The sequence below is a fragment of the Impatiens glandulifera genome, chromosome 1 (assembly GCF_907164915.1).
Source record: "Impatiens glandulifera chromosome 1, dImpGla2.1, whole genome shotgun sequence".
NCBI lineage: Eukaryota > Viridiplantae > Streptophyta > Magnoliopsida > Ericales > Balsaminaceae > Impatiens > Impatiens glandulifera.
In genome coordinates, this window is record NC_061862.1 from 47,312,523 (window position 1) to 47,338,092 (window position 25,570).

Consider the following 25,570-nt stretch of genomic DNA (forward strand, 5'->3'; position numbering starts at 1 on the left):
TCTATTATTGGGAATCAAAATATGCTCATTTAGATGCAGCCATTTCTATATATATATACCCATTTGAAAAAAAAAATTTCTTTATCTAAATTACCTTTTTTTTTTATAAGGTTATCTTTTAGAATAATTGTGTTATATATTTCTATAACTTCATAAGATAAGATAGACATTATTTTAAAGCTAATAAATACAGAACTTTATGAACAAAGCCCTCTATTATTGGGAATCAAAATATGCTCATTTAGATGCAGCCATTTCTATATATATATACCCATTTGAAAAAAAAAAATTCTTTATCTAAATTACCTTTTTTTTATAAGGTTATCTTTTAGAATAATTGTGTTATATATTTCTATAACTTCATAAGATAAGATAGACATTATTTTAAAGCTAATAAATAGATATAGACAAAAAAATTTGAAATAATATATAATTAAAGGCAGAACAAAAGATGTCCCTTATATTGGTCTATATGCGCATCATAATCGTCTGTTTAAAAACAATTTCTACTCATAAAGTTCATTAATAGTGTTAAGAATTAATCAAATATGGACTATTTTTGTCCCCGGTTCAATCATCTTGGCCTATATATTTCCATTTCAAACATTTGTGGATCTGGATTCACTCCAATGCCCATTTGTCTTCTACATATTCGGTCATATGTAATAATTAAGTGACAATTTGATCATTTTAATATAGTTGTCTTATACATTTGTTTTGGTTGGGTTTTCCTTTGTAGCATGATTAACATCTGTTGTCATTTGAGACTTTCTATGTCATAATTGTACTATAAGTTTTCAAAACATTTTTTTGTGTGTGTATTCTTTTACTATTTGTCAATAAAAATAAAACTAGCAAAAAAATGGAATAACACATCGCATGTGGTGGTTATTACCACATAGATGGACCCGAATGCATTTATGGATATCATATATATTGTTTCTTATGCTTAAAACACTTAAAGCCTTCTTTGAAAATTTTAAATAATTCAAACTAAATTAAACATCACTTCAATAACTCAACTAATTAACTAATATATTATTTATTTAAAAAATATATATTTTATCATTATATATTAATATCTTTTAATTTTTTTTACAAAAAAAATCTTATTACTCAAAATCACCTCCAATTATATATATTTTTAAATTATCTATAAATTATTTAGAAAAAAACCCACTACCAAACAAAGCCGATCATTTACCAAAGCTTCATGATATTGAGCCTAATATATATATATATATATTAAACTAGCTTGTATCCTTATTCTTTTAAAAATAAGAAAATTATTGTGCTCCTTGTCTATTGATAACTATATGATATATCTTGTGATGATTTCAATTAATTTTTCATATATTAAGCTAAAATTATAATTTCTAATACATGGGAAGTAGTGAAATAATAATAATAATAAAAATAATAATAATAGACAGTATTATCCTTAAATAGTTACTATTATTATGTTATAATGGATGGGTTAGATTAGGACCCCATTCCAACTATCATATTTTGGGACCCGTTAAGTTTGGTAACCATTGCTTGAATATTATGACCTTGTTAATATTCATAGCTATGTTTCTATATCTCATATGTATATATTTTAAATAAGCTCATAATTAATATTCATTGTTTTCAATACATTGCATATTAAAAAGATAGACAAAAGTCAACGCTAACATCCTTGATTTCTTGATTTTAGTGAAAAAGAAAAGAATAAGTCAACTCTAATAATATTGTTGGTAATTATTGCAGCCAACGGTGAGGATTCATTTATTGCAACTTCCCCCACAAGGAGATGACAGCCCTGCACCATCTTGTTCCCTTCTCATCACCCTTTTATGTTTTCTTACATTTTTTTATTTTTAATATAATTTTGTAATTAATTAATTTTAAAATATATATATATATATATATATATATATATATATATATATATATATATATATATATATCTTTTCGAACCTAACTTAAAAACTTTATCCATTTAATATTTGAATTATTAAAAATAAAAAGAATAAACAGATCACATGGTGTTAGCTCCATCCTATTTTGACATATGTATTTGGAAGAGAAGTAATAGTACATTTATTTATTAAACACGTGGGCCCTTCTCATTGGTCTCCAAATTCCCTCATTTCCTTAACCCAAGCAAAGCTTCCACTCTCCTCTCTACAATGGCGAGTTTACAGTCTTCTTCTGAATCTCATCTTCCTCAACTTCTCACAATCGCCGATTCCAACTCGCCGGAGTTTGAATTCTGGAACATTCTTAGAAACCCATCATTCCCACCACCCAATCTTCTATCCGCCGACGAACTCTTCGCCGACGGCGTAGTTTTACCCCTTCATCGTCTTCAAATCCATTTCAATCAACCGCCCGATGACCCTATTCCTCACCCTGACTATACTGAATCATCATCATCGGTGTTGGCGGCGTCGAAGCGGTGGAGAGATATATTCAAGAAGACCGATAAGAAATTAAACCCCAACAAGACGAAGAAAGAGAAAGCGGTTGCCGGAGGAAAAAACAGTAGTGCCGAACTGAATATAAACATATGGCCGTTCTCCAGAAGTAGATCCGCCGGAACCGGCGGAAACAGGACACGGACGTCGTCGTCGTCGGCGGTTGTACGGAAGGTGAGTAGTGCGCCGTGTTCACGGAGTAACTCGAGGGGTGAGTCTAACTCGAAAGGGAGGAAGTTACTGAGTAGTCCGAGTCGGGGTGGTGGGGTTCATCTTGGTCGGAGTAGCCCTGTTTTGCATATACGTCGGGGAGGATCCGGGAGAAAGGGATCCGACCCGAATAGTAGTATTAATCGTATTGGACAGAAAGGAAGTGGAATGGGTTCAAGTCCAAGGCTGGCAAGTATGGATTGCCGTCAGAATACTCCGGCGACTTGTGGCGGCGATGAGAAGAGTAGGGGTATCGACGGTGCCGGAGCCGTCGACGGTGGTGGCCGGAGCAGTAATAATCAATTGTTTAATCTGAAGAGTTTATTTAGTAAGAAAGTTTATTAAGGGTTAAGTTAGTAAATAGTGATTGATGTAAAAAAAAAAAAAAAAAAAAAAAAGACACGTTTGTTTGGCAGATATTTGTTGTCTGAATTCATTAAAGTTAATGCGTAATAATGTAAGATCCAGCATTAAATAGAGACATATAAGGTCAAGAAGTCAATTTATCCCTTTTACTTGCCTTAGGTATTTAACATGGTACTTCAACTTACAAAATTCTATATTTTCTTAGTCACTATAATCTTTTTATTCTAATTTTAATTCGGTTGTTAAAGATTAGGTGCAAAGGATTATACATGTCGAATATGTCTTGTTAAGACATCTAAGATTTTTATTTTTCCGTAGGACCTATCTAGGCAAACATAGTTACATTTTATTTTAATATGGATACAATAATTATTGTTGTAACTATACACATTATATTGTCCACCTTAGACCATCTCTAACCCACAAATCCATTTTCAAACCTAAAATGCAGTAAACATCAATCAAACACCAATTCATTTCCAACCCAAAAATCCATTTCCAAATTCAAAAGAATATTCTTAGAATATTCCTTTCTTACACTAACTTTTTAACTTTATTAATATTATCTATATATTTATCAACTTTACATATTTAACCTCAATCTATTCTCATTCCTTTAATAAAATTAAATAAAATTAATTATATATCAATAATTCATACACAATAAAAAATTCAATAATATATTTAAATAAACAATATAACTTAAAATAAAAAATAAAATAGATAAAATTTCAAGTATAATATAATTTAATAATTTAATTATAATATTTTAAAAACATTATAACTTTATATCTTAAAATTAAAAATTAAAAAACTAAATTAAATGTTTTAAATAATTTATAAATAAGTTTAATATTTAAATTAAAAAGTTTATATATTTCTAAGGACTGATTTAAAAATTTGTAAAAAAAAATTGGGAAATGAACAATATATAAGCAAAGATGATTTTTTTTTAAAGAGAGTAAAACCCATTTTGCTGTTGGGTTTGCCGGACGGTTGAAGGGAAATATGGGTTTATACCGTTGGAGATGCCCTTAAACAAGTAACATTACTGCATTTATTAATCAGGATTTAAAAAATAATAATGATGATCTTGTTGAAAAATTGTATTCAAAATTATTTTTATTTTTTGAATTAATATACAAAGTTTTGGTTAAATGTGATTAAAATTTCATTTGTTTATTATGATCCTAATTTTTTCTCACACAAATATTTTTTTTCTTCGTGAAATTGTAGAATTGAATTTTAAAATAGATAATGAGGGGTGAGTAATTTTTTTTCTACATCTTGCTTAACTAAAATAAAAAAGTATCTATCAAAAATAATATTAGAAAATATGAACTTATTTTTATTTTATTATAAAATAAATTTTATTATCAATGCTCATTCTATTTAAAATAATAATAATAATAATAATTGAATTAAAAGATATAATATAAATATAAATATCGAGAAATGAGAAATGATTGAGGTAAGTGAGAGAATTTAAGTGGCACAATTTCATTTATGAAAAAATAATAAATTTTCTCTCTCTTTCAATTAATTCGATGCTACCCATACAAGTGTATGTATCCACTAAGGCACCTCAACATGTACGTACGAGAAAAAAAAATCAACAAATGAAGAAGATTATACTTCATTTTTGTATATATGTTTCATTTTATGAATGAAATACATTCATTGCATTTATAGGTAGTGAAATAAACCCTCTCTTCTCCTTATCTTTTTTTCTAACTAGTAATATAATGACATTTCATTCACTCTCCTAAATTCTCACTCTCTATCATTACTCATAAATATAAATATATATAAATATATATATATAAATATATATATATATATAAATATAAATATATATATATATAATAATAATAAAATTTGTACACTATATTTTGAGATTTATTAAACATTATATAAGAAAATAAAAGTTATTTAAAATTCATTTATCACAAATAAATTATCAAAAGCTCATTTAGATATGTATTATTTATTAAAAACAAATTCCTTTAATAGTGTTAAATAATATTTTTTAACAAATTCTTTTATTAAAACCTAAACAAGACTTAAAATAATTTAAATATTCGAGTTTTTTTTTCTTTTCCTCCCAATTAATTTTCTTTTATCTAGAATATAATTATAAAGTAGGGTCCCATTTTTTTTAATATAGGAGACTAGATTGTTTTTTTTTTTTTTTAATTTAATTTAAAGTGTTCTAAGTAAAATTCGAACCGATAAATCTATGAATCACTTTTGACACTTAGCTACTTTAAGTTATAAAATATACTAACATTCAAACTAGTAGTTCATATATACATACCAAATACCAGGGAACTTATTATTGGGGCTTAATAGCTTATTCTTCTTTAGTATGGAAATATTCGTTCTCATTTATTCAATCACAAATTTGTGAAGTCTAACCAAACCATGAGAAGCACCAAACACAAATGATTTGTTACAAGTTATAACAATTATATTAATATGATAAACTAAAAAACACAACAAACATAAGCAAAACAAAACAAAACAAAAAATAAATAAAACATGGACCGACCGCCTACGGTGAGATGAACTAGCTTGGGAGGCCACACTTCCCCGATTTATTTATTTTTTAAATATAAATACTAACATGGTTTCAAATTGTATGATCTAAAACTCTCCTAAAAATACTAAGCAACTAAATTACTGATTTAAAAAAAATAATTTTATGGCCATAATATTATATATATCAATTTCTCTTTTTTAAATATTTAAAACAACTTTTGAACTAAAATCTTTTATGGTATCTAACTCTGATACTGCCTGAGCTTTCTAAGACCATTTCCAACCCATACCTATATTTTCAAACCCAAAATGCAGTAAATATCACCTCAGTAATTCAACTCCAACTCAAAAACCCATTTCAAACTCAAAAGAATATTCTAAGAATATTCCATTTTATACAAACTTTTTATAATTTTCAATAACTACTCATATATTTATCAACTTTACAAATTAAACCTCAATACTTTTTCAAATACACTAATTAAAGAAAATTTATATACATAACAAAATAATATAAACGAGAAAATGATTCTAATTACCAAATTATTAATCATATTTGTATTGATTATCGTTAATTTTTTTTATCTATGTTGTGTTTTTTTATTGTGTAAAATTTAATTTTTATTTTAAGTATTGTAAGTGATGTATTTTTAATTATGGCAAGAAATGTAATTTTTATTTTTAAATATTTTTAAAAAATATAATTATTGTAACTGGCTATTTTTTTAGTTTTTTTACCAATATTATTTATTATTATAAATTTATGATATATAAAAAAATATTAATATAAATATATAAGATAAAACAACAAAGTAAACATATAAATAAATTATATACAAAATTAGATATAAAATATAATTAAATTAAAAATTAAAGAACAAAAATAAATGTTAAGAATAAAGGATATAAAAAAAGTTAAATATCCAAATCAAAACATTAATAAACTTTAGTGGTTTCTTTTGAATTTTCAATTTAATTATGCGTAATGAATAGTGTAAACCCATATTTGGGTTTTTTTTGAAGAGAGAAAATGGTGGATTCGCATTTTGGGTTTAAGTTTGGTGTTGGGTTGGAAGAAAAAATGAGTTTGGGTATGCGAATGCAGTCCCATTGGAGATGCTCTAACAGATAAATCCAATGAACCTTGACAAATTTTCTTGGTTATCCAGAGATTTTAAATAAAACTTGGCAAATATACAAGTTTGTATATGATATAATAATATATTTTTCATTGGAGAAAACATATTTTTACTCCAATTATCTTCTTTGGGTTATTTGAAAGAGGAAAAAATAGTCTTGGGGTTTGGTTAGAATCTGTCTCAAAACTAAACTAAGTAATGGAGAGGGTTTTATGATGCAAAACTATGTTAAATTTTTTCACTAAGTGCACATTTGTTTTAGTTGTTAGGCTAGTTTGATTCTTAAACATCGCCATTACTCTTCGAGTGTGAATAAGAACCAACCATAGTAGACGAGCCGCATTCTTTGTCGCGAATTTGGGGAATTTGACAAAGATGGGCCCACACACATTCCTTGTCGATAGCAATTAAGCCAATGAATCACATGAAGATCGATGACAAAGTTAAGTGGAACAAGTAGAAGGATTGGTTTTCTGCCTATTCATTCCATACTTGTCAAGCCCCATTTTTTATTAATCTAACCACTGCACATGTATGGGTTTGAAATTTCATCTCAAAAAGGGAAAACTAGTCAAATTGATGGAGGAAACTTTGTTACTAAATTGATGGAACATCAAAAACAAAACTACAAGGAGACCTAATCTTCTTTTATTCCTGTCCTTTTAATTATGAACTCCTTGATTTGATTTGGTTGAATTTCTGCTATTGACTAATTGTATTTCTTGACTTGGTTATCAAACAGAAAAAATTGACTAATACATGTTTAAGATATAATTAATTACTGGTTTTGATCATTTTTAAGATAAATAATCAAAAATGGAGAAATTGCTAGATATTTATCATTAACTTTGATAATTTATTCTAAACAATCAAAGAGGGAGAAATTGTTAGATTAAAGTTTCTAATTAACTTAGGATAATTAATCAACGCTATAAAATTAACGGGTTTTGTTAATTTAGTTTAAATAATTAAAAATGGAGAAATTGTTAGATTAAAGTAATCTACAACATTTACTATAATCATTCTACCGGGTTTTGATAACTTAACTTAAATAATCAAAAGGGAGAAATTGTTAAGTTAAAGTTTTTTTTTATTAATTTTAAGTGTATCAATAAAACTGAGTTGTGTTATTGATTATGTGTAGGGTTAAAGTGAAGAAAGCCGAAATGGGAATCAATCCGGTAGTTGATCAAATTCAGCATTTGATCAACTTTAGTTTTGTAGAAGCGCGTCCGGTTTCTGTTCGGCTTCGGTTTTGGAGAAGCGCTTCTGGTTTTATGTTCAGCTTCGGTTTTGGAAAGGCACTTTCGGTATTTAACTAGTTCGTTTTTATACAAGGCGTTTCCGGTATATAACCAGTTCGGTTTTATAAAAGACGCTTCCAGTATTTAACTAGTTTGGTTTTATATAAGGCGCTTCTAGTATTTAACTAGTTCAGTTTTATACAAGTTGCTTCCGGTATTTAACTAATTTGGTTTTATACAAGGCGCTTCCGGTATTTAACCAATTCGATTTTATACAAGGCGCTTCCGGTATTTAACCAGTCCGATCTTATACGAGACGCTTCTGGTATTTAACTAGTTCGGTCTTATATAAGGTGCTTTCGGTATTTAACAAGTTCAGTTTTATAAAAGGCGCTTCTGGTATTTAACAAGTTCAGTTTTATACAAGGCGCTTTCGGTATTTGATCAAATTTGGTTTTATATGAAGCGCTTCCGGTTTTTTCAAAACTTTAGTTTTATGAAGCATTTCTGGTATTTGATCAAACTCGGTATTTGGCTTTTGTGAAACACTTCCGGTTTTGATCAAATCCGTTATTGGCAGTCTGACACAACAGCTGAACTAAACCTATAGAAAACCACGTGCCAAACTAATTCAAATTTGATGTGATGTACGTTCCCAGTACACCACAATATCTTTATAGAATATTCGGCGCACTATCTTCATCTAGTACATCCACAATTAAAAACATATTCTCTTATGTACTACCCTGGCACACATCCAACCGAAATAGAATAAGTGTCCTATGAAGAAAACTTGTGTGTTGTGGTGTTATCTATTTAAGGAGAAGTTGTAGGACAATTTGCACCTAACCTTTTGCACTGGGTTTTTACTACTTTCACGAGTCTTGAGCATTTTTGTGTGAACTTCCATCAAGCGCTCAAACTCTCAAGTTCTTAAAGTCTATAAGTTTGCTAGATTATAAAGATGTATTACATCTACTGTTATTTCTGTGTGAGATTCGGTATTGTAAGTTAAATAGAGATTGTTCTGTTTAACAGAGTGTGTTGTGCTAAAAGTTCGAAAACAAGCATTGTCTAAGTTCTGGTTTTACGATTGGATTTGTATAAGTGTTGTACTCAAACCAAATCTTCTAGTGAATATCCTTCTCAAGACTGAGAAGAAGGGGTGACGTAAGAGAGTTTGCTCCGAACATCCATAAATAAATTTTATGTCTCGTGTTATTTAATTTCCGAATCTTCTTATTCTTTATCTGCCGCTTCAAGTCTGAACAGGGACAGATCTAGAAATTAGAATTATGGTGGGCTTAAAAAAATATTTTAGATTCACTTCAAAAAAATGAAAGAAAAATAAATAATATATATAGGTGAAATGAATTACTATTATTATTTTTAAAAGTTTTGATCGTGTAAATTACTACTTTAATGTTAATTGTTTTAAAATTAATTACTTATTGAAAAATATATTTAAACATTGAGTAAACAAATTTTGAGAGATAAAACATACTTCAAAAAATAACTCAAATGACGTATCAAACAAATCCTCCAAATAAATAAAATCAAAAATAATCAAAAGAGCTGGTATTTTTTGAGTTTTTTTTTTCTAAAAGAACCTGCTTGATAAGAGTTTTAAAAAATATTTTTTTTGTTTGGTTGTTGATTAAAGATCAAAATACTCATAATTTCTTTTTACCTATCTGGAATAAAAATTAATATAAAAAATTAAATAAAATCTATTTTTTGAATAATAAAAGGAGTAAATAAATAAAATAATTAAATTTCAGAAAAATAAAAAAATAAAAAATTAAAATACCAAATGTCAAACATACCTCTCTCTCCCTCTTCCATCTCTCACATAGGAAAAAAAAAATAACATAGGATCAACTTAGGGTGGGCTTAAGCCTAGGACGCTGTATCCGTCTCTGAGTCTGAACAAACAGTTTCGCACTTGACTTTGTTCAAGAGTTTGTGAAGACTTGTGAAGAATAGAAACATATATTATCTTCTAACAGAGTTAATATCAAACGAAGGTTTTTCGCGGTTAACAATACTTGGTCAACCCCCTTCTATTTTTGACTCATTTCCTAACAAAAGATTTATCGTACCTCAAATCTAGATATTCGGGGATCCGCCGTACCGGAGCTACAGTGATCCGCCATTTATAAGTCCAGGGATTCGACGTTGTACTTTGATGTCCTTTGATGTAGGCAACAGTTAAATCTGATACGTAGATACGTGTCGACTTTCTAATGGTTGAGCACTTGATGGTAGCTGAAATAAATTGACTAGGAAGTCTGCTTATAACGAACTCTATTGTTCGCTGTGTAGATAAGCAGATCACTTTTTTAGACTGCTGCTGAAGTAAGGCATTTGCTCGCGCTTCTTTAGATTGCTGCTGAAGCAAGACGTCTGCTCGCTTCTTCAGACTACTGCTGAAACAAGGCGTCTGCTCGCGCTTCTTCACAGCTCTATTGTTGAGACATCTGCCCAGACGTCTGCTCGCGCTTTCTTAGTTTTACCTGCGCATTAAACATTTAGAGGACTTAGTTTTATTTAATCACATCATCAAAATTATGACGCATCATCAAAACTATGTCTTAATTAATTATTCTAAGTTTAATTAAAATGTTTCTCTTAATTAATTGTCTTCCTTCTAATCTTAATTCCCCCTCTTTAATTCTTTATCTTTATTTAACAATTTCATTTTATCTAACAAGTTATTCTTTTTGATGATGTTAAAACTAAGTCATAAGAACAGGAATTTTAGAAATACATAAAGCTAAGTTAGAGTTATTTAAGCGGATGATTTATTTCAAGCCTATTTTTGACCAGGTTAATTTAAAGGAAAATTAGATTTATATATATGAACAATAATATACAGATAAATCTAATTATATCCTTAACTATACAATACTATATTCTAGACTTCTCTTCAGAGGAGAAAGCTTTCCCAGCCTCCCCTTCCTTCTCGTCCAGGCTCCCCCCTCTACCGTTGTTTTTCCACTTTTTAACAGCATCATCGTCTTTGATAAGATCAAAGACAATTGCTCCACTCGGCTTAAGACGAGTTGGCTGATGTACAATGTCATTAGCCAACTATTCTTTCAGCACGGTTGAGAACATCTATCTCAACACGTCTGTTTTATCAGCTTATCAACAAATTCCACCTAAATTTATGCATACTAAATTAATTCAAATCTAGAAGATCTAAAATATTTATAGAGTAAAAAAACTTAATCTCAGGGAGTGACTTCGTGGAAATGTCCGCCACTTGCTGATCTATTGACACGTATTCCATCCGAGCGTGCTGTTTTACCTACATCCATATACAATAACAGATCTGGTACCCATTTTTCTTTGGTTCCGTGGCTTATTAGTCCATTGGGAATCCATACTTTAATTATTTTTATGGATTTCATGTTGTGTGTAGTGTATTTGCAAATTGTTTTCGATCTGCCGATGATTCCTTAACTTTAAAAGATGAAGTTTGGTAAAAACTTCTTGACTTTATGTCAAGTTTTTGTTTTCCAAACCGGCTAGCTTCCCATTTCTTTGGCTTGGTCCATTTGTTAGTTGGCTTAAATATTCTCATCTTTTAATGTTAAGTCACCACAATTGTGATTAGTTCCATTGTTAGTTAAGCTATCATTGACAAAGCTTATTGATTTAAGCTCGTCTTTAAATGGCTTTAACTTGTTGTTGGACTCAGCTGGGCTGCCTTTAGAAAATCCTAGACCTGATTTGTATCCGGTAGGTCTTTGCTGCAAAAACAACTGTTTGACAACATTCCTAGATTTCGTCCAGCAACTAACCTCTTAGTTTAATCTTTGGTTTTCAGTAGAAAGAGTTTTGATTGTTTCTTTGAGATTTTTATTCTTTGATGAGAGCTCATTTAATTTCAAAACTTCAAGTTCATTGTTTTGAGATGATAATCTTGTACTGTCAGATTTATTTTTCAAATTTATTTGATTAAAAGAGTCCAATAATTTCTTGTACTCAATGACCATGTCATTGAGAGAAGACGTTAGATCTTCTCTCGTAAATTCAGCAGAGTTGAAGTCAAATACCTCGATGTCGTCTGTCATGAAACAATTAACAATTTTTTCCTCACTTTCACTTGAGGAGCTTTCATAGATTTGAGTAAGCTTCTCCCAAATCTCCTTGGCAGACGAACATGACTTGATCTTGCTGAACATGGCCTTGTCCAGCGTCTTATATAGAATGTCTTTGGTCATTTTGTCTAGATTGGTCTTTCTTTTATCTTTAGCCGTCCACTCATATTTGAGCTTCTCCGTCATCTCGGGAGCCCCACCAGTTGTAGTTGTGGCTGTGCTGATTTTCATGATCTTCATTGGACCATCAGTAATGACATACCGCATGTCATCGTCTTTAGCTGTCAGGTGGGCTTGTATTTTGATTTTCTAGTCATCATTTTCTTCTTTTAAGAAATTTGGGATATTGTTTATAAGAGACATGATTCAGATGTTTTCTTTGCTTGAGAATATATACTCTTGCTCTAATAGCACTTGCTAGGATCGACTACAACAATAGAAGGGGGTTGAATATTGTTGTAGTACTTTTGACTTTCAATTCGGTGTTAATCATGTTAGGGACTTATACATGTTTCTATTCTTCACAAATCGTCGCAAGCTCTTGAACGGATTCAAGTACGGAATGTGCTTTCTAGATTTGAAGCGGCAAATGTAAGACGAAAAGTTGCGGAAAGTAAATAACACAAGAGTTTTATAGATGTTCGGAGATAAAACTCCTACGTCATCTCTTGTTCTGTTTCTAGAAAGATTTCACTAGAAGACTTTGGTTTATATAGCAACTATACAAATCCAGTCAGAACTCAAGACTTAATAGTTGCCTGTTCTGAACTCCTAGCACTCACTCTGTTAAACATACATCTTTCTGTTTAACTTACAACAAAAATATGCTCTCATCTTATGCTCTCAGCTTATACATTGTATGCTTTTACATTTAGAGAGAGAGAGTAAGAATTTAGAGCTTGTTGACTATGTGATTTCTTAACTGTGTAACGTAAATTCTAGAACCGGGGTTGTCACCATTGTACTCTGAAGATCTTTTATAGTGAAGTGTAGCAACGGTTGACTCTGATTCTTGGATTGTTTAATGATTGGGAAAGATTTTCTATACCTTAAATCCAGATATCCGGGGATCCATCGTACCGGAACTACAGTGATCCACCGCCGTTCATAAGTCCAGGGATTCGACGTTGTACTTTGATTTCCTTTGATGTAGGCAATGGTCGAATCTAATACGTATATACGTGTCAACTTTCTAATGGTTGATCACTTGGTGGTAGGTGAAATATATAAGCTAATTAGGAAGTCTGCTTATAACGAACTCTGATGTCCGCTGTGTTGATGATCCGTGCAGATAAGAAAATAACTTCTTCATACTGCTGCTAAAGAAATGCGCCTACTCGCGCTTCTTCAGACTGCTTCTGAAGCAATGCGTCTACTCGCGTTTTCTTCACAACTCTACTGTTGAGACGTCTGGCCAGACGTCTGCCTGCGCTTCCTTAGTTTTACATGCGCATTAAACATTATAGGACTTAGTTTTATTTAATCACATCATCAAAACTATGACGCATCATCAAAACTATGTCTTAATTAATTATTTTAAGTTTAATTAAAACGTTTCTCTTAATTAATTGATTTCCTTCTAATCTTAATTCTCCCATATTAATTTTTTAACTTAATCTAACAATTTCTTCATTTTTTATGATGCTAAGACTAAGTCATAAGAACATGGATTTCAGAAATACATAAAGCTAAGTTAGAGTTGTTGTTTTTTTTGGAAAACGGTTAAAACCATTTCATTAAAATACCAAAAATGGGAGGGTCAAGAATCAAAACTAGATAAACCCTAACTATGATTAAAAGATGACAGTCAAACGACCCTAAAGAAACTGATTAGTAGCCATCAAACATATGAAAAACAAAGATTACAAACAAAGGCTACAAATTATATCAAATCCTAATTATCCCAATCAGGATTTTTATTTCCATACCAACCTGATGTTTCAACAGGTTGTCTTCCTCTTCCCCTTGTCTTTCCTCTTCCCTTTCCCCTTCCTCTAGCAATGAAAGAGGGGTGAACTGAAAATGATGATGAGTACTACCTATTCCTATTTTGATTTTTTCCTTTATATAAACCTGTTCTAATTTGATAAAAAGAATTATTTTTCAGGAATTCTGAGCTATTCACCTTGTTGTTCTCAACTTGAATTTCAAGATCATTGTCTTTATTTTATTCAGTTTCAGCTTTAGAATCCTCGGTAACTTTGGATTCTTCTATATCAACCTTATAATTCTCTTCTTCCTCTTAATTAGCCTGTGTATTTTCCTCTCTGTTTTCATCAGCAACCACTTTAACTTGATTGGATTGAGAATCCTCAACTATCTCTTCAATATGATTAGGTTGAGGTTCCACCTCCTTCATCGTACTGTTTTCATCTTGTACATAATTTTCTTTATCTTATGTTTCCTGATCTTTAACCACATTTTTCTCTTTGATAATAGGCACCTCTGTTTCATTTTCCTACATCTTTACTTCCTGACCTTTATAATTTTTTTGATCTTCTTCCTTAGGCAAATCACAATTTGGGCTTGCATGTTGGAAGGTGTTGCATAAAGTGCATCTGTATGGCCTACACGCATAAGTGATTTCCATGATAGTAGGTTTTCCTTTATTTTCATACTATTCAGCAGTGTGCTTCTAGAATACACCTCAATGCTAATTCTAGCAAATGATAGGTGCTCTCCTCCTTCAGTAATTGATTCCAACTATAATGACATACCCAATAAACCTACAAAATGACTAAGAGCTTCTACATTATACATGTGTGAAGGGATATTCTAAAGTTTGAACCATATCTGATCTATTTCTTTAGACTTGCTTAATAGGTTCAATCTTCAGACCATCTTTCCAACTTCATGTAGTTAGATCCAATATATGTATGCCCATTTTCCAAATTTTCATCAAGATTTGATTCCTTCTTAAATTTCAGAAAGTAGAGATCATATACATTCGTTGAAATTTTCTCCAATCCATTTTCCTCCCATTTCTTTCCATTCTCCATTCCATTTTCATATACATCAGGGATATTCCAAAGTTTTATACCATATGTTCTCCTTGATCCCTACATTATTTTCCAAAGGCTTTTGGGCAACAATTGAGTCTTTGCTGATTTCCTGCACTTTTTCGTTAATAACTTCTTCAACTATTTTGTTCATTTCATTATTTACAGTTTCTTTAACTCCTTTAAGAACAAAGTCCTACACTTCTATGGCCTTGACTCCTTTAGGAAAAAAATCCTCCACTTCTTTTGCCTTGTTGTTTTTCCTTTTACCCATATTTCAATAAGACTTCAGAATAGAGGATTAAAGTCAGAACAACAATCTTAAAACGACTTTATTCAAACCCTAGACGATTTTCCCCAATGTGCTAAACGTGCCGAACGTGCCAAACGTACCTGTCGTGCCGATCGTGCCAAACGTGCCGACGATCTTTACTCCGACCAGGTTTCCCGTAACCGACTACCAAATCAACTAAATCGCGCGACTGAGCAACTATGCCGAATGTTGGGTTTTGCAATAGCAAAACTGCGGATCTTCTTAGAAATCAAATCTGTAATAAATTGGTTTCCAAATCGTCTATGACGACAAACATATTACCAAGAAATGAAATAACACAAAGCAATAATAACGCAATATACATGGTTTGGTCAAAATCGACCTATGTCCACGGGAGGGATATGTTTAACTAAATCAAAGAAATGTCAATAGTAGAAACTTACATGTCCTACTCTTAAATGAAAAAAGTGATTACACTAGGAATGATTGGACTACTCCACAATCAAAAGCTCCCCCAATCTTTCTCTCTAGATCAGCCAAAGAACAACAAGAAGAAGGAAACCAGAAAACCCTTGATCTGTAATTCACTCTCTCTCAACCTTATTGTATGTTATGAGAAAAATAAATAAAAATATTTATACTCTAACTCGTTTTCATAATAGAAAACCCTGACCCGTTTACCCGGAATTTAAAACCCACCCGCAATGACAAGGAACACCTCAACAATTCTCCCTCTTCCGAGCCATGGGAGAATGTTACTATAAACATTCATCATCGTGACGCTCCTTCCAGAACCATTTTGGCTTTGGCACAACATATCTCATGCTTGCCTCTTGGCAAGCCCTTTGTCATCATATCTGACCATTTCTCATCTGTATGAATTTTCTCCAAATATAACTCCTTCTTCTTTGGATATGTTTTGAACGTGAATAGAAACTTAGATTCTTTCTCACATGTATAACACTTTGTGAGTCATTAAACACCACAAACCTGTCTTGTGTAATGCTTATTTTTTCAACAATTCTTTCATCCATCTCATTTCCTTACAACATTTAGTAATGACAATATATTCAGCTTCTGTAGTAGACAAAGCAACACATTTCTGTAGACGAAACTGCCATGATATAACTTCTCCTCCAAAAGTAAACAAATACTCTGAAGTTGATCTCATTGTATCAATATCACCGTTCATATCTAAATCAGAAAACCCTTCAACACACGGATTTCTAGTACCATAACACAAAGCGTATTTGGAGGTCCCTCGAAGATATCCCATTAGCCACTTAACCGCTTCTCAGCGTGTCTTACCATGATTTAAAAGGAAACAACTAACTACTCCAAATGCATGACCTATATCTGGTCTTGTACAGACCATTGCATACATCAGACTGTATATTGCTGAAGCATATGGAACACTGCACATTTATTGTCTTTTCCTCTTCATCCTTGGGAGACACTGTCTTGTTTATTTTCAAGTGTGTAGCCAATGGACAAGCAACTGATTTTGCCTTGTCCATATAGAATCGTTTTAGTATCTTCTCAATATATCTTTCTTGAGACAGCCATAGCTTTTTCTTCACCCGATTACGAATGACCTACATTCCAAGAATTTGTCTTGCTTGACCCAAGTCTTTCATCTCAAAAGACTTAGCCAAATCCTTTTTTAACTTGGCAATCTTGAGCTTATCTCTCCCAACAATCAGCATGTCATCAACATATAGGAGAAGTATAATAAAATCATTAGAAGAAAACTTTTGCACAAAGACACAGTGCTCTGTAGACGTCTTCATGTACCCATGGATGCTCATGAACGACTCAAACTTAAGATACCACTTCCTTGGTGCTTGCTTCAAACCGTACAGACTTTTGACAAGTTTGCACACCTTTCTTTCCTCATCTTTCTTATTGTAACCTTCAGGTTGCTCCATATAAACATCTTCATCCAAATCACCATGGAGAAATGCAGTCTTGACATCAAGCTGTTCAACCTCAAGATCCATACAAGCAGCTAGACTTAACACCACTCGGATAGAAGTCATCTTCACTACCAGTGAGAAAATCTAATCATAATCAATTCCATACCTCTGGCCAAAACCTTTGACAACCAACCTAGCCTTGTATCTTGTCTTGCTATCATCACTTTCTTGCTTGATCTTGTACACCCATTTATTTTGTAATACTTTTCTATTCTTTGGTCTTTGAACCAGTTCATATGTGCCATTTTTCAGTAATTACTTCATCTCTTCATCCATGACAGCTATCCATTCTTCCTTATGAGCATCCTCAAGAGCCTCCTTGTAACATATAGACTCCCCACAATCAGTTAGAAGAACATACTCTGTAGCAGGGTACTTAGAACTTGATCTTTTCTCCCTAGTAGACCTCCTAAGTACCTTTGTTTGTTGATTCTGTTGATTTCCATCTTCTTATTGAACTTCAAAATCAACCTCAACAATATCACCAAGATTAGTTTCAGTATTTGTATCATTTCCATGGCCTAAAGCTTGACCCTGAGGAACATCATCATCACTATCTGAGTCTGAAGCTACATGTGGCCTTGTCTCCTCAATATCATGAGACATATCAAGACTAGAAAGATCTCGTATGTATGCATCAAGTTTTTCACCATCTTCAAAATTCTCAATAGTCTGATCTTCAAGGAATACCACATCTCGGCTTCTCAAAACCTTCTTGTCAAATTGGTCATAACACCTGTATCCCCACTTTTCATCACCATACTCCAAAAATATGCATTGCTTGGTTTTTGCATCTAGCTTAGACCTCTCATCTTTTGGAACATGCACAATAGCTCTACAACCAAAAACACGTAAATAGTCATGATTAACATATTTACCTGACCAGACGCTTTCTGCACACTTATTATTCAATGGCTTGGAGGGAGAATGATTGATCACATACACTGCAGTGCTCATGACTTCAGCCCAGAAATGCTTAGCCAACCTGGCATGGGAGAGCATACTCCTCATCCGTTCTAACATTGTTTTGTTCATCCTCTTCGCCACACCATTTTGTTGTGGAGTCTTGGGCACAGTCTGTTCATGTCAAATACCTTGCTCTTTGCAATAATCATCAAATGAGCCTATGTACTCTCCCCCATTATCTGACCGCACCCTCATCAGTTTTATTCATGTCTCTCTTTCAACCAACTTGTGAAAGACCTCAAACCTTGCTGCAACCTCATCCTTGGACTTTATAACATAGGCCCAAACCTTCCTAGATGCATCGTCTATGAAGGTTACAAAATAGGAAGCACCGCCTATGGATTTAATCTTCATAGGACCACAAACATCTGTATGTACCAGTTCAAGGACATTCTTTTTCAGTTCAACTTTTGACTTACTGAAGGAGACTCTGTTCTTCTTACCCTTCAAGCAATTCTCACAATTTTCAAGATGAGAATCCTTGAGATTTAGCAACTCATTCCTCTTGATCAAAACATTCAGCCCCTTTTCACTAATGTGACCTAGTCTTTTGTGCCACAACTCAGAGGATGACTCCATCAAAACAGAATATGCTGCATCATACACAATTTTCAAATTTGTCTTGTATAAGGAAAAACATTTCTTACCTCGTGCAACAACCAATGAACCCTTGCTTAGCTTCCATACTCCACCACTGAAAACATTATGGTAGCCTCCATCATTGAGCTTACCTGCTGAAATCAAATTCATTCTCAAATCAGGAACATGTCTTACATCTCTCAATGTCAGGAAACAACCCATGTTTGTCTCGTATCTAACATCACCAAGACCAACTATCTTGGACACACCACTGTTACCCATGCGAACCTCACCATAATCACCAACTTTGTAGGACTGGAAGTAACCTTTGTGTGGAGTAATATGAAATGAGGCACCTGTGTCAAAAATCCATGCTATTTCATTTGAAGATGTGCTAAGACAAGAGTCTTGACAGTTAGAAGTATATGTTAGTTCACTATCTGAAACATAAGCAGATGTATCTGTACTCTGTTCTTTCTTTTCTCTGGGCTTCACTGTACCCTTCGCTTTATCATTTTTAATTTCCAGTACTCGTTTTTCCAGTGACCCATTTTGCCACAGTAATGACAAGCACCATCCTTCTTTGGAGCTCTAGACTTGCTTCTAGACTTTCCCCTGCTCGAACCACTTCTATTATTCTTTGATCTTCCTCTATCAGCCACCAACATATCAGACTGAGAGGGTTTTTCCCCCTTTCGATTCTCCTCATCAAGTAAGGAACTGGTGACAAATGCCATGTTGACTTTATCATTTGGTGCTGAGTTGCTGAGAGTGATAATAAGTGTCTCCCAACTTGCAGGCAAAGATCCAAGGACTAAAAGTGCTTGCACCTCATGATCAAAGTTTATCTTCATACTACTCAACTGATTCAAAATATTTTGAAATTCATTCAAGTGCTCAGCAATTGATTTATTATCAATGTACTTCAGATTCACCAGCCTTCGTACCAGTGCTGCTTTATTCCCTACTGACCTCCCAGCATAGAGAGCTTCAAGTTTGCTCCACACACCATACGCCGTAGTCTTATTCTCAACATGGTGCACAACATTTACACCAACCCAGGAACGAATAAAGCTGCAGGCCTTTCTATCTATCTTTTTCCAATCAGCCTCTTTTATAGTCTCAGGTCTAACACCCTCATTTTCAATTAATTCATTCAAATCATCTGAAATTAACAGATCACTAATCATCAGTTTCCGTTGCCTGTAGTTTGTACCATTCAGACTCACCATATCAGGTCTAGATTTCCCCATTATTACTGCCTTAACAACTGACAAAAACTCCAGCAAAGAAACTAGTTGATCTCTTCTACGAATTTCTCCAAATAACCAGTAGAGCACCCTACTCCAATGTTAAAACAGATAACCAATCAATACTGCTCTGATACCACTGTTGGGTTTTGCAACAGCAAAACTACGGATCTTCTTAGAAATCAAACCTGTAATAAATCGGTTTCCAAATCGTCTATGACGACAAACAGATTACCAAAAAATGAAATAGCACAAAGCAATAACAATGCAATATATGTGGTTCGGTCAAAATCGACCTACGTCAACGGGAGGGATAAGTTTCACTAAATCAAAGAAATGTTAATAGTAGAAACTTCCATGCCCTGCTCTCAAATGAAAGAAGTGATTACACTAGGAATAATTGGACTACTCCACAATCAAAAGCTCTCCCAATCTTTCTTTTTGGATCAGCCAAAGAACAACAAGAAGAAGGAAATCAGAAAACCCTAAATCTGTAATTCACTCTCTCTCAACCTTATTGTATGTTATGAGAAAAATACCAAAAAAAAGTATTTATACTCTAACTCGTTTTCATAACAGAAAACCCTGACCCGTTTACCCGGAATTTAAAACCCGCCCGCAATGGCAAGGAACACCTCAACACCGAACGTGCCGATAGTGCCGATTGTGCCAAATGTGCCGACGGTCTTGATTTCAACACGATTCTTGGTTGAATATGAAAATGTGCACGTATTTGGGGATGAAATTCAAGATTTCATGGTTAGAAAATTTTAAGTTATAGTTATTCAAGCCTATTTTTGAGGATGATTTAATTCAAACATATTTCTGACAAAGATTAATTTAAAGGAAAATTAGATTTTATACCTAATAATTTATTTTATCATAGGTTTTAAAAATAAAACTAACTAAAATAGAACCAACTAAAACTAAACTAACTTATCTTAATATAATCCAACATAATAAAAGTAATTAGAAGTATTTGAGAAAATTTGGAAATATTAATATTTAGTGATTTGAGGTTAATCATAGGTTTTATTAAATTTAAAAAATATTATTTTTTATTATATATGGAATGTTATAAATATATATATATATATATATATATATATATTTATAAATATAATATTAAGATATAAGTTATGATAACATATTTAAATTAAACTCAATCCCGCTTTGTCTTTTTTTTTTTTTTTACTATTATATGATTAAATTATGGTAAGATTTATGCCTTATTTATTTGAGGAAATAGTTATTGATTAAGTTTTTTTATCCTAAATTAAATATATCAACCTCTAATTAATATGTTTATATATTAAAATATCCAATTTTTTCTAAATTTTTTTTAATGTAAATTAATTATTAAATAAAATTGAAGAGAAAAAAAGGGTAATTAGATAAAATAAAAATAAAATAGTCTGTTAAATTGTGGTGAGATCTAGTGTGATTAGTTGAGAATATTTTGTATATATTTTGTTTTATCTTAATCTGATTTTAGTACTCTCCAAGAAAGAAAGAAAGAAGGCATCATCTCTCATTCATTCATTCAAGTTTATCGATCATAATATCTGATTCAAGTACTCTACAACACACAGCAGCAAACAATGGTGAATCCCATTCATGAATGGTGGGAAAGGGGGAAGCTTTTGGGTTCCGGCGGTTTTGGGATGGTGAGCGAGGCCCGTCCTCTCCCTGGCACCCCTCTCTTCGATCACCTTCCCCAATTGATGGCAGTCAAATCATCTCGGAACGGCGAATCTCTCCGCATTGAGAAACAAATGCTGTCCAAATTCAAAGGTCATCCAAACATTCTCCGTTATTATGGGACCGATATCACTAATGAAAAAACAGAAAAAGGAATCAACGTTCCTCTTTATAATATATTCTTGGAATACGCCTCTGGCGGATGCTTAGCAGATGAAATCGCCAAGACCCGTGGACAAGGATTACTTGAGGAAGATGTTAAACATTACCTTAAGGGAATATTGTATGGTTTGGAAAAGATTCATAAATCGGGTGTTATTCATTGCGATATAAAACCAGAAAACATCTTGATCGCTGATGACAGAGTTCCAAAGATTGCGGATTTCGGGTTGGCGATGAAAGGGGCGGGAGTGAATTCGAAAAGGCCAGGGACGCCGGAGTTTATGGCGCCAGAAATTATAAGACATGGAGTTTATACTACGGCGGCGGATATTTGGTCGTTGGGATGTACTGTTTTACAGATGATCAATGGAAGGAATGTATGGGGAATCCCTTTTAAGAGTAAATATATTAGTTTGGTTGGAGGTTATAATGTGATTCCAGAAATCCCAAGTGGATTAATATCCTTGGATGGTAAAGATTTCTTGAACAAGTGTTTTGTGAGGGACCCTTTGAGGCGATGGACCGCTAAATCGTTACTTAACCATCCCTTCTTAGCGCAACAAAAAGAGAACACCAACTTCGAATTAGATCGGAACAACCCCACCAATGATTTATCTTCACTTGTCAGAGAATTGAAATTTTAGTATACTCGCTTCAAAATCAACTTCAGATAACCTCTCTTCTAGCTTATTGGCCAACTACAGCAGCCTATTTGAGGTTACGGGGATCCATCTGTCAAACTGTTAATTCCCCTTTAAAGTGCTTGTAATAATTGAGATATAAATATTATGTATTTTTAAAAAAAATCAATAAGTATAAAGGATAAATGGATGGAACAAAGATATAAGATAAAAGTATAATATTCATTTAATTTTTTTTATTTTCATTAATAATTTCTCCTCTTCTTAATATTTACATTTTTTTACCGCATCTAAGTTTTTTCTTTCAATTATTATTATTAAAAAAACATAATAGTTTTTCTCTTAATTTTTTTTTATTATTTTAAATATCTTTTTTTTTAAAATTATTGTACATACTTACATCTTAATTATTTCTCTCTCAAAATTTTATTTTTCTTTATTTATTAATTAAATTGAAATTTATTTTTAATATTAAAAATAATTAAAATTAAAATAAATAATATTTTATATTAATAAATTGCATAATTTAATTAAAAAGTAGAGTATCAGTAAAATAAACTTATCTAAATAAAATCAATCAATTGTATCATAACATCTTTTAAAATAATAAAATTGAGTTTATACTTTATAGTGGTACGTAATATGTACAGTAATTTAACAAAAATATATTTATAGTTAATAAAATAAATTTAAAGATAGAAATTATTAAGTGTTTTTTTAATAATAATAATAACTAAAAATATTTAATATATATATTAAATGTATCCCATTCAAAAAAGAAAAAAATATGAATATTAAGAAACTAAACAAATTATTAATAAAAATAAAAAATAAATAAATATTTTACTTAATCAGCAAGTCTAATAACTCTTGTCCATCATTTCCTACCATTTGACTATAAATATTTGACTACTCTATTGTTACTCATAATTTAATTTCTAACCTAGTTTCATAAATTTTACATTCTTTGTTTAACTAGCTTTTTTTAAGCTTATTTAGTTGACTAATGTAATTTAATGAGTGTGTTTGTGTTACGATCCACGAACAAGAAAACACACCCTCCTCGGTCCTATGAAGCAATTGGGCCAGTTTTATGTTCTGTTTAATAATTCATCTTTTATCTTCTCTTATATTTCTTTAAACCGAATTCTGTTATTTTGGGAAGTTGTTGTAACAAGTTTGTAACCGACTCTTGAGTAATTCAGCCTCTTTAAATGCTGATGTCCACCCCACTTTTTGGGGATGTGAATTGAATATTTTGGAACTTGGTGCTCTAAGTTATCTCTCGGCCCTCATACCCCTTCTAGGACCGCTAGGTGTATTCTAGTGGTATTCTCTTCTCACCTCGGTTTCTTCTCTCTTAACCTCGAATTCTTTCCTCACTCTAGGTTCGCTGCGTTTGAGTATTGAATTCTATCATCGGTCCTAACAATGAAGAACTTGTTTCTTGAACTAAAGAACTCGAAAGGCTCGGTTATAGTTAAAAGCTTAACATATTGGTATCAGAGCTGGGCGATTCTCAACATGGTAGAAACTCGCCAGCAATCAGAGATGGATGCCCTCAAGGCCCTTATTGAAAACCTGTCCCAACAAACAGCTGCAGTGCAAGCTGTCATAGACCGAAGATTTGATGCGGCTGAAGAAAGAATGTCAGCCTTTGAGAGCGGGGCATCTGGAAATGTGCAAGAACCCCTCCACAGACCCTATGAAGATAATTCTTGCCACAATCATTCCCCATTTAGGCCCCAGCACCCTGGCCAGAACCGCGACCAACAATATGTTCCTCCCACTCAGCTAACCAAGGTCGATTTTCCTCGGTTTGATGGGTCGGATGTTGAGGGCTGGCTAATATCTGCTGAGCAATTTTTCAGGGTGGATAAAACTAGGGATGCCACGAAACTAGAAATTGCACCCATTCACTTTTCTGGCGAAGCAAGAATGTGGTATGGATCTTATCTACAGAATTGAGACCATATGGAGGCCCTATCTTGGGACGTGTTCAAGAGAGATCTTATGACGCAATTCGGACCATCTATACATGACACTCCAATGAGACAGTTGATGAATCTGAAACAGGTTGGGTCGGTTCAAGATTATAATCTGCAATATATGTCGATCTCTCAAAAACTCTACAACATGCCAAGGGAATACGTCATAGATTGCTACTTGTCTAGTCTAAGGGAGGAAATTGCAAACTGTATCAGGTTGCGATTCCCGGATTCTCTAAACGAAGCAACGTATCGGTCCTTAATGAGCAATGAGAATTTGTACAGCGCCGAGCCACCACTACTGCCCAATCCGAGCAACGTCAAACCAAGTTGGCAAAGCACGAACAGAACCCCATACATAAAGCCGAGCTCATTATATGGGTCCTCTTCGAGTGCAAATCAGGGCCATATTAAGCAATTAGACCCGGTCTCAATGGATTAAAAGAGAAAGAAGGGCCTATGCTACACTTGCGATGAAAAATGGTAACCAAACCACAAGTGTAAATCAATGTTATTCATGGTCTCGGCCAATGATCAAGAAGTCGCCCCAAGTCTCCAAGAACCTGCTCCGGAGGTAGACCTTGATGATTCTCTTTTGCAGCCTGACGCAGTGGAAGAACTAGCCATATCCTTACATGCATTGACGGGTTCTAAAACCTTTCAAATGCTCCAGATTCTTGGTAAGCTTTATCAAGCAAATATGAAGGTATTGACAATGACAGGGTATGATATTGTGCTGGGAATCGAATGGTTGATTACTCCAGGTCCTTCAAAATGGGACTTTGAAAAATTAACACTCTCTTTTAAAAGGGAAGGGATAACCACGGTCTTGCAAGGCATACCCCATACACAAATCAATTTAATGAAGGGTGATCACCTAAAGAAGTTATTAAAGAAAGGCAATGTTGCTGCCATGATCCAAATAAGAAGTAAAAACGAAGCACAATTTTTCTCGCTCTCTAC

General features: G+C 32.6%; 2 protein-coding genes across 2 annotated transcripts; both read left to right on the top strand.

Annotated features, from left to right (window-relative positions):
- Positions 1–2,174: 2,174 nt before the first annotated feature.
- LOC124926881 lies at positions 2,175–3,017 on the top strand. Its single transcript, XM_047467197.1, has one exon. The coding sequence runs from the start codon at positions 2,175–2,177 to the stop codon at positions 3,015–3,017; it is 843 nt and encodes a 280-aa protein (XP_047323153.1).
- An 18,699-nt stretch (positions 3,018–21,716) lies between these two features.
- On the top strand, positions 21,717–22,622 carry LOC124926888 (mitogen-activated protein kinase kinase kinase 20-like). The gene has a single exon (XM_047467209.1). The coding sequence runs from the start codon at positions 21,717–21,719 to the stop codon at positions 22,620–22,622; it is 906 nt and encodes a 301-aa protein (XP_047323165.1).
- The last annotated feature ends 2,948 nt before the right edge of the window (positions 22,623–25,570 follow it).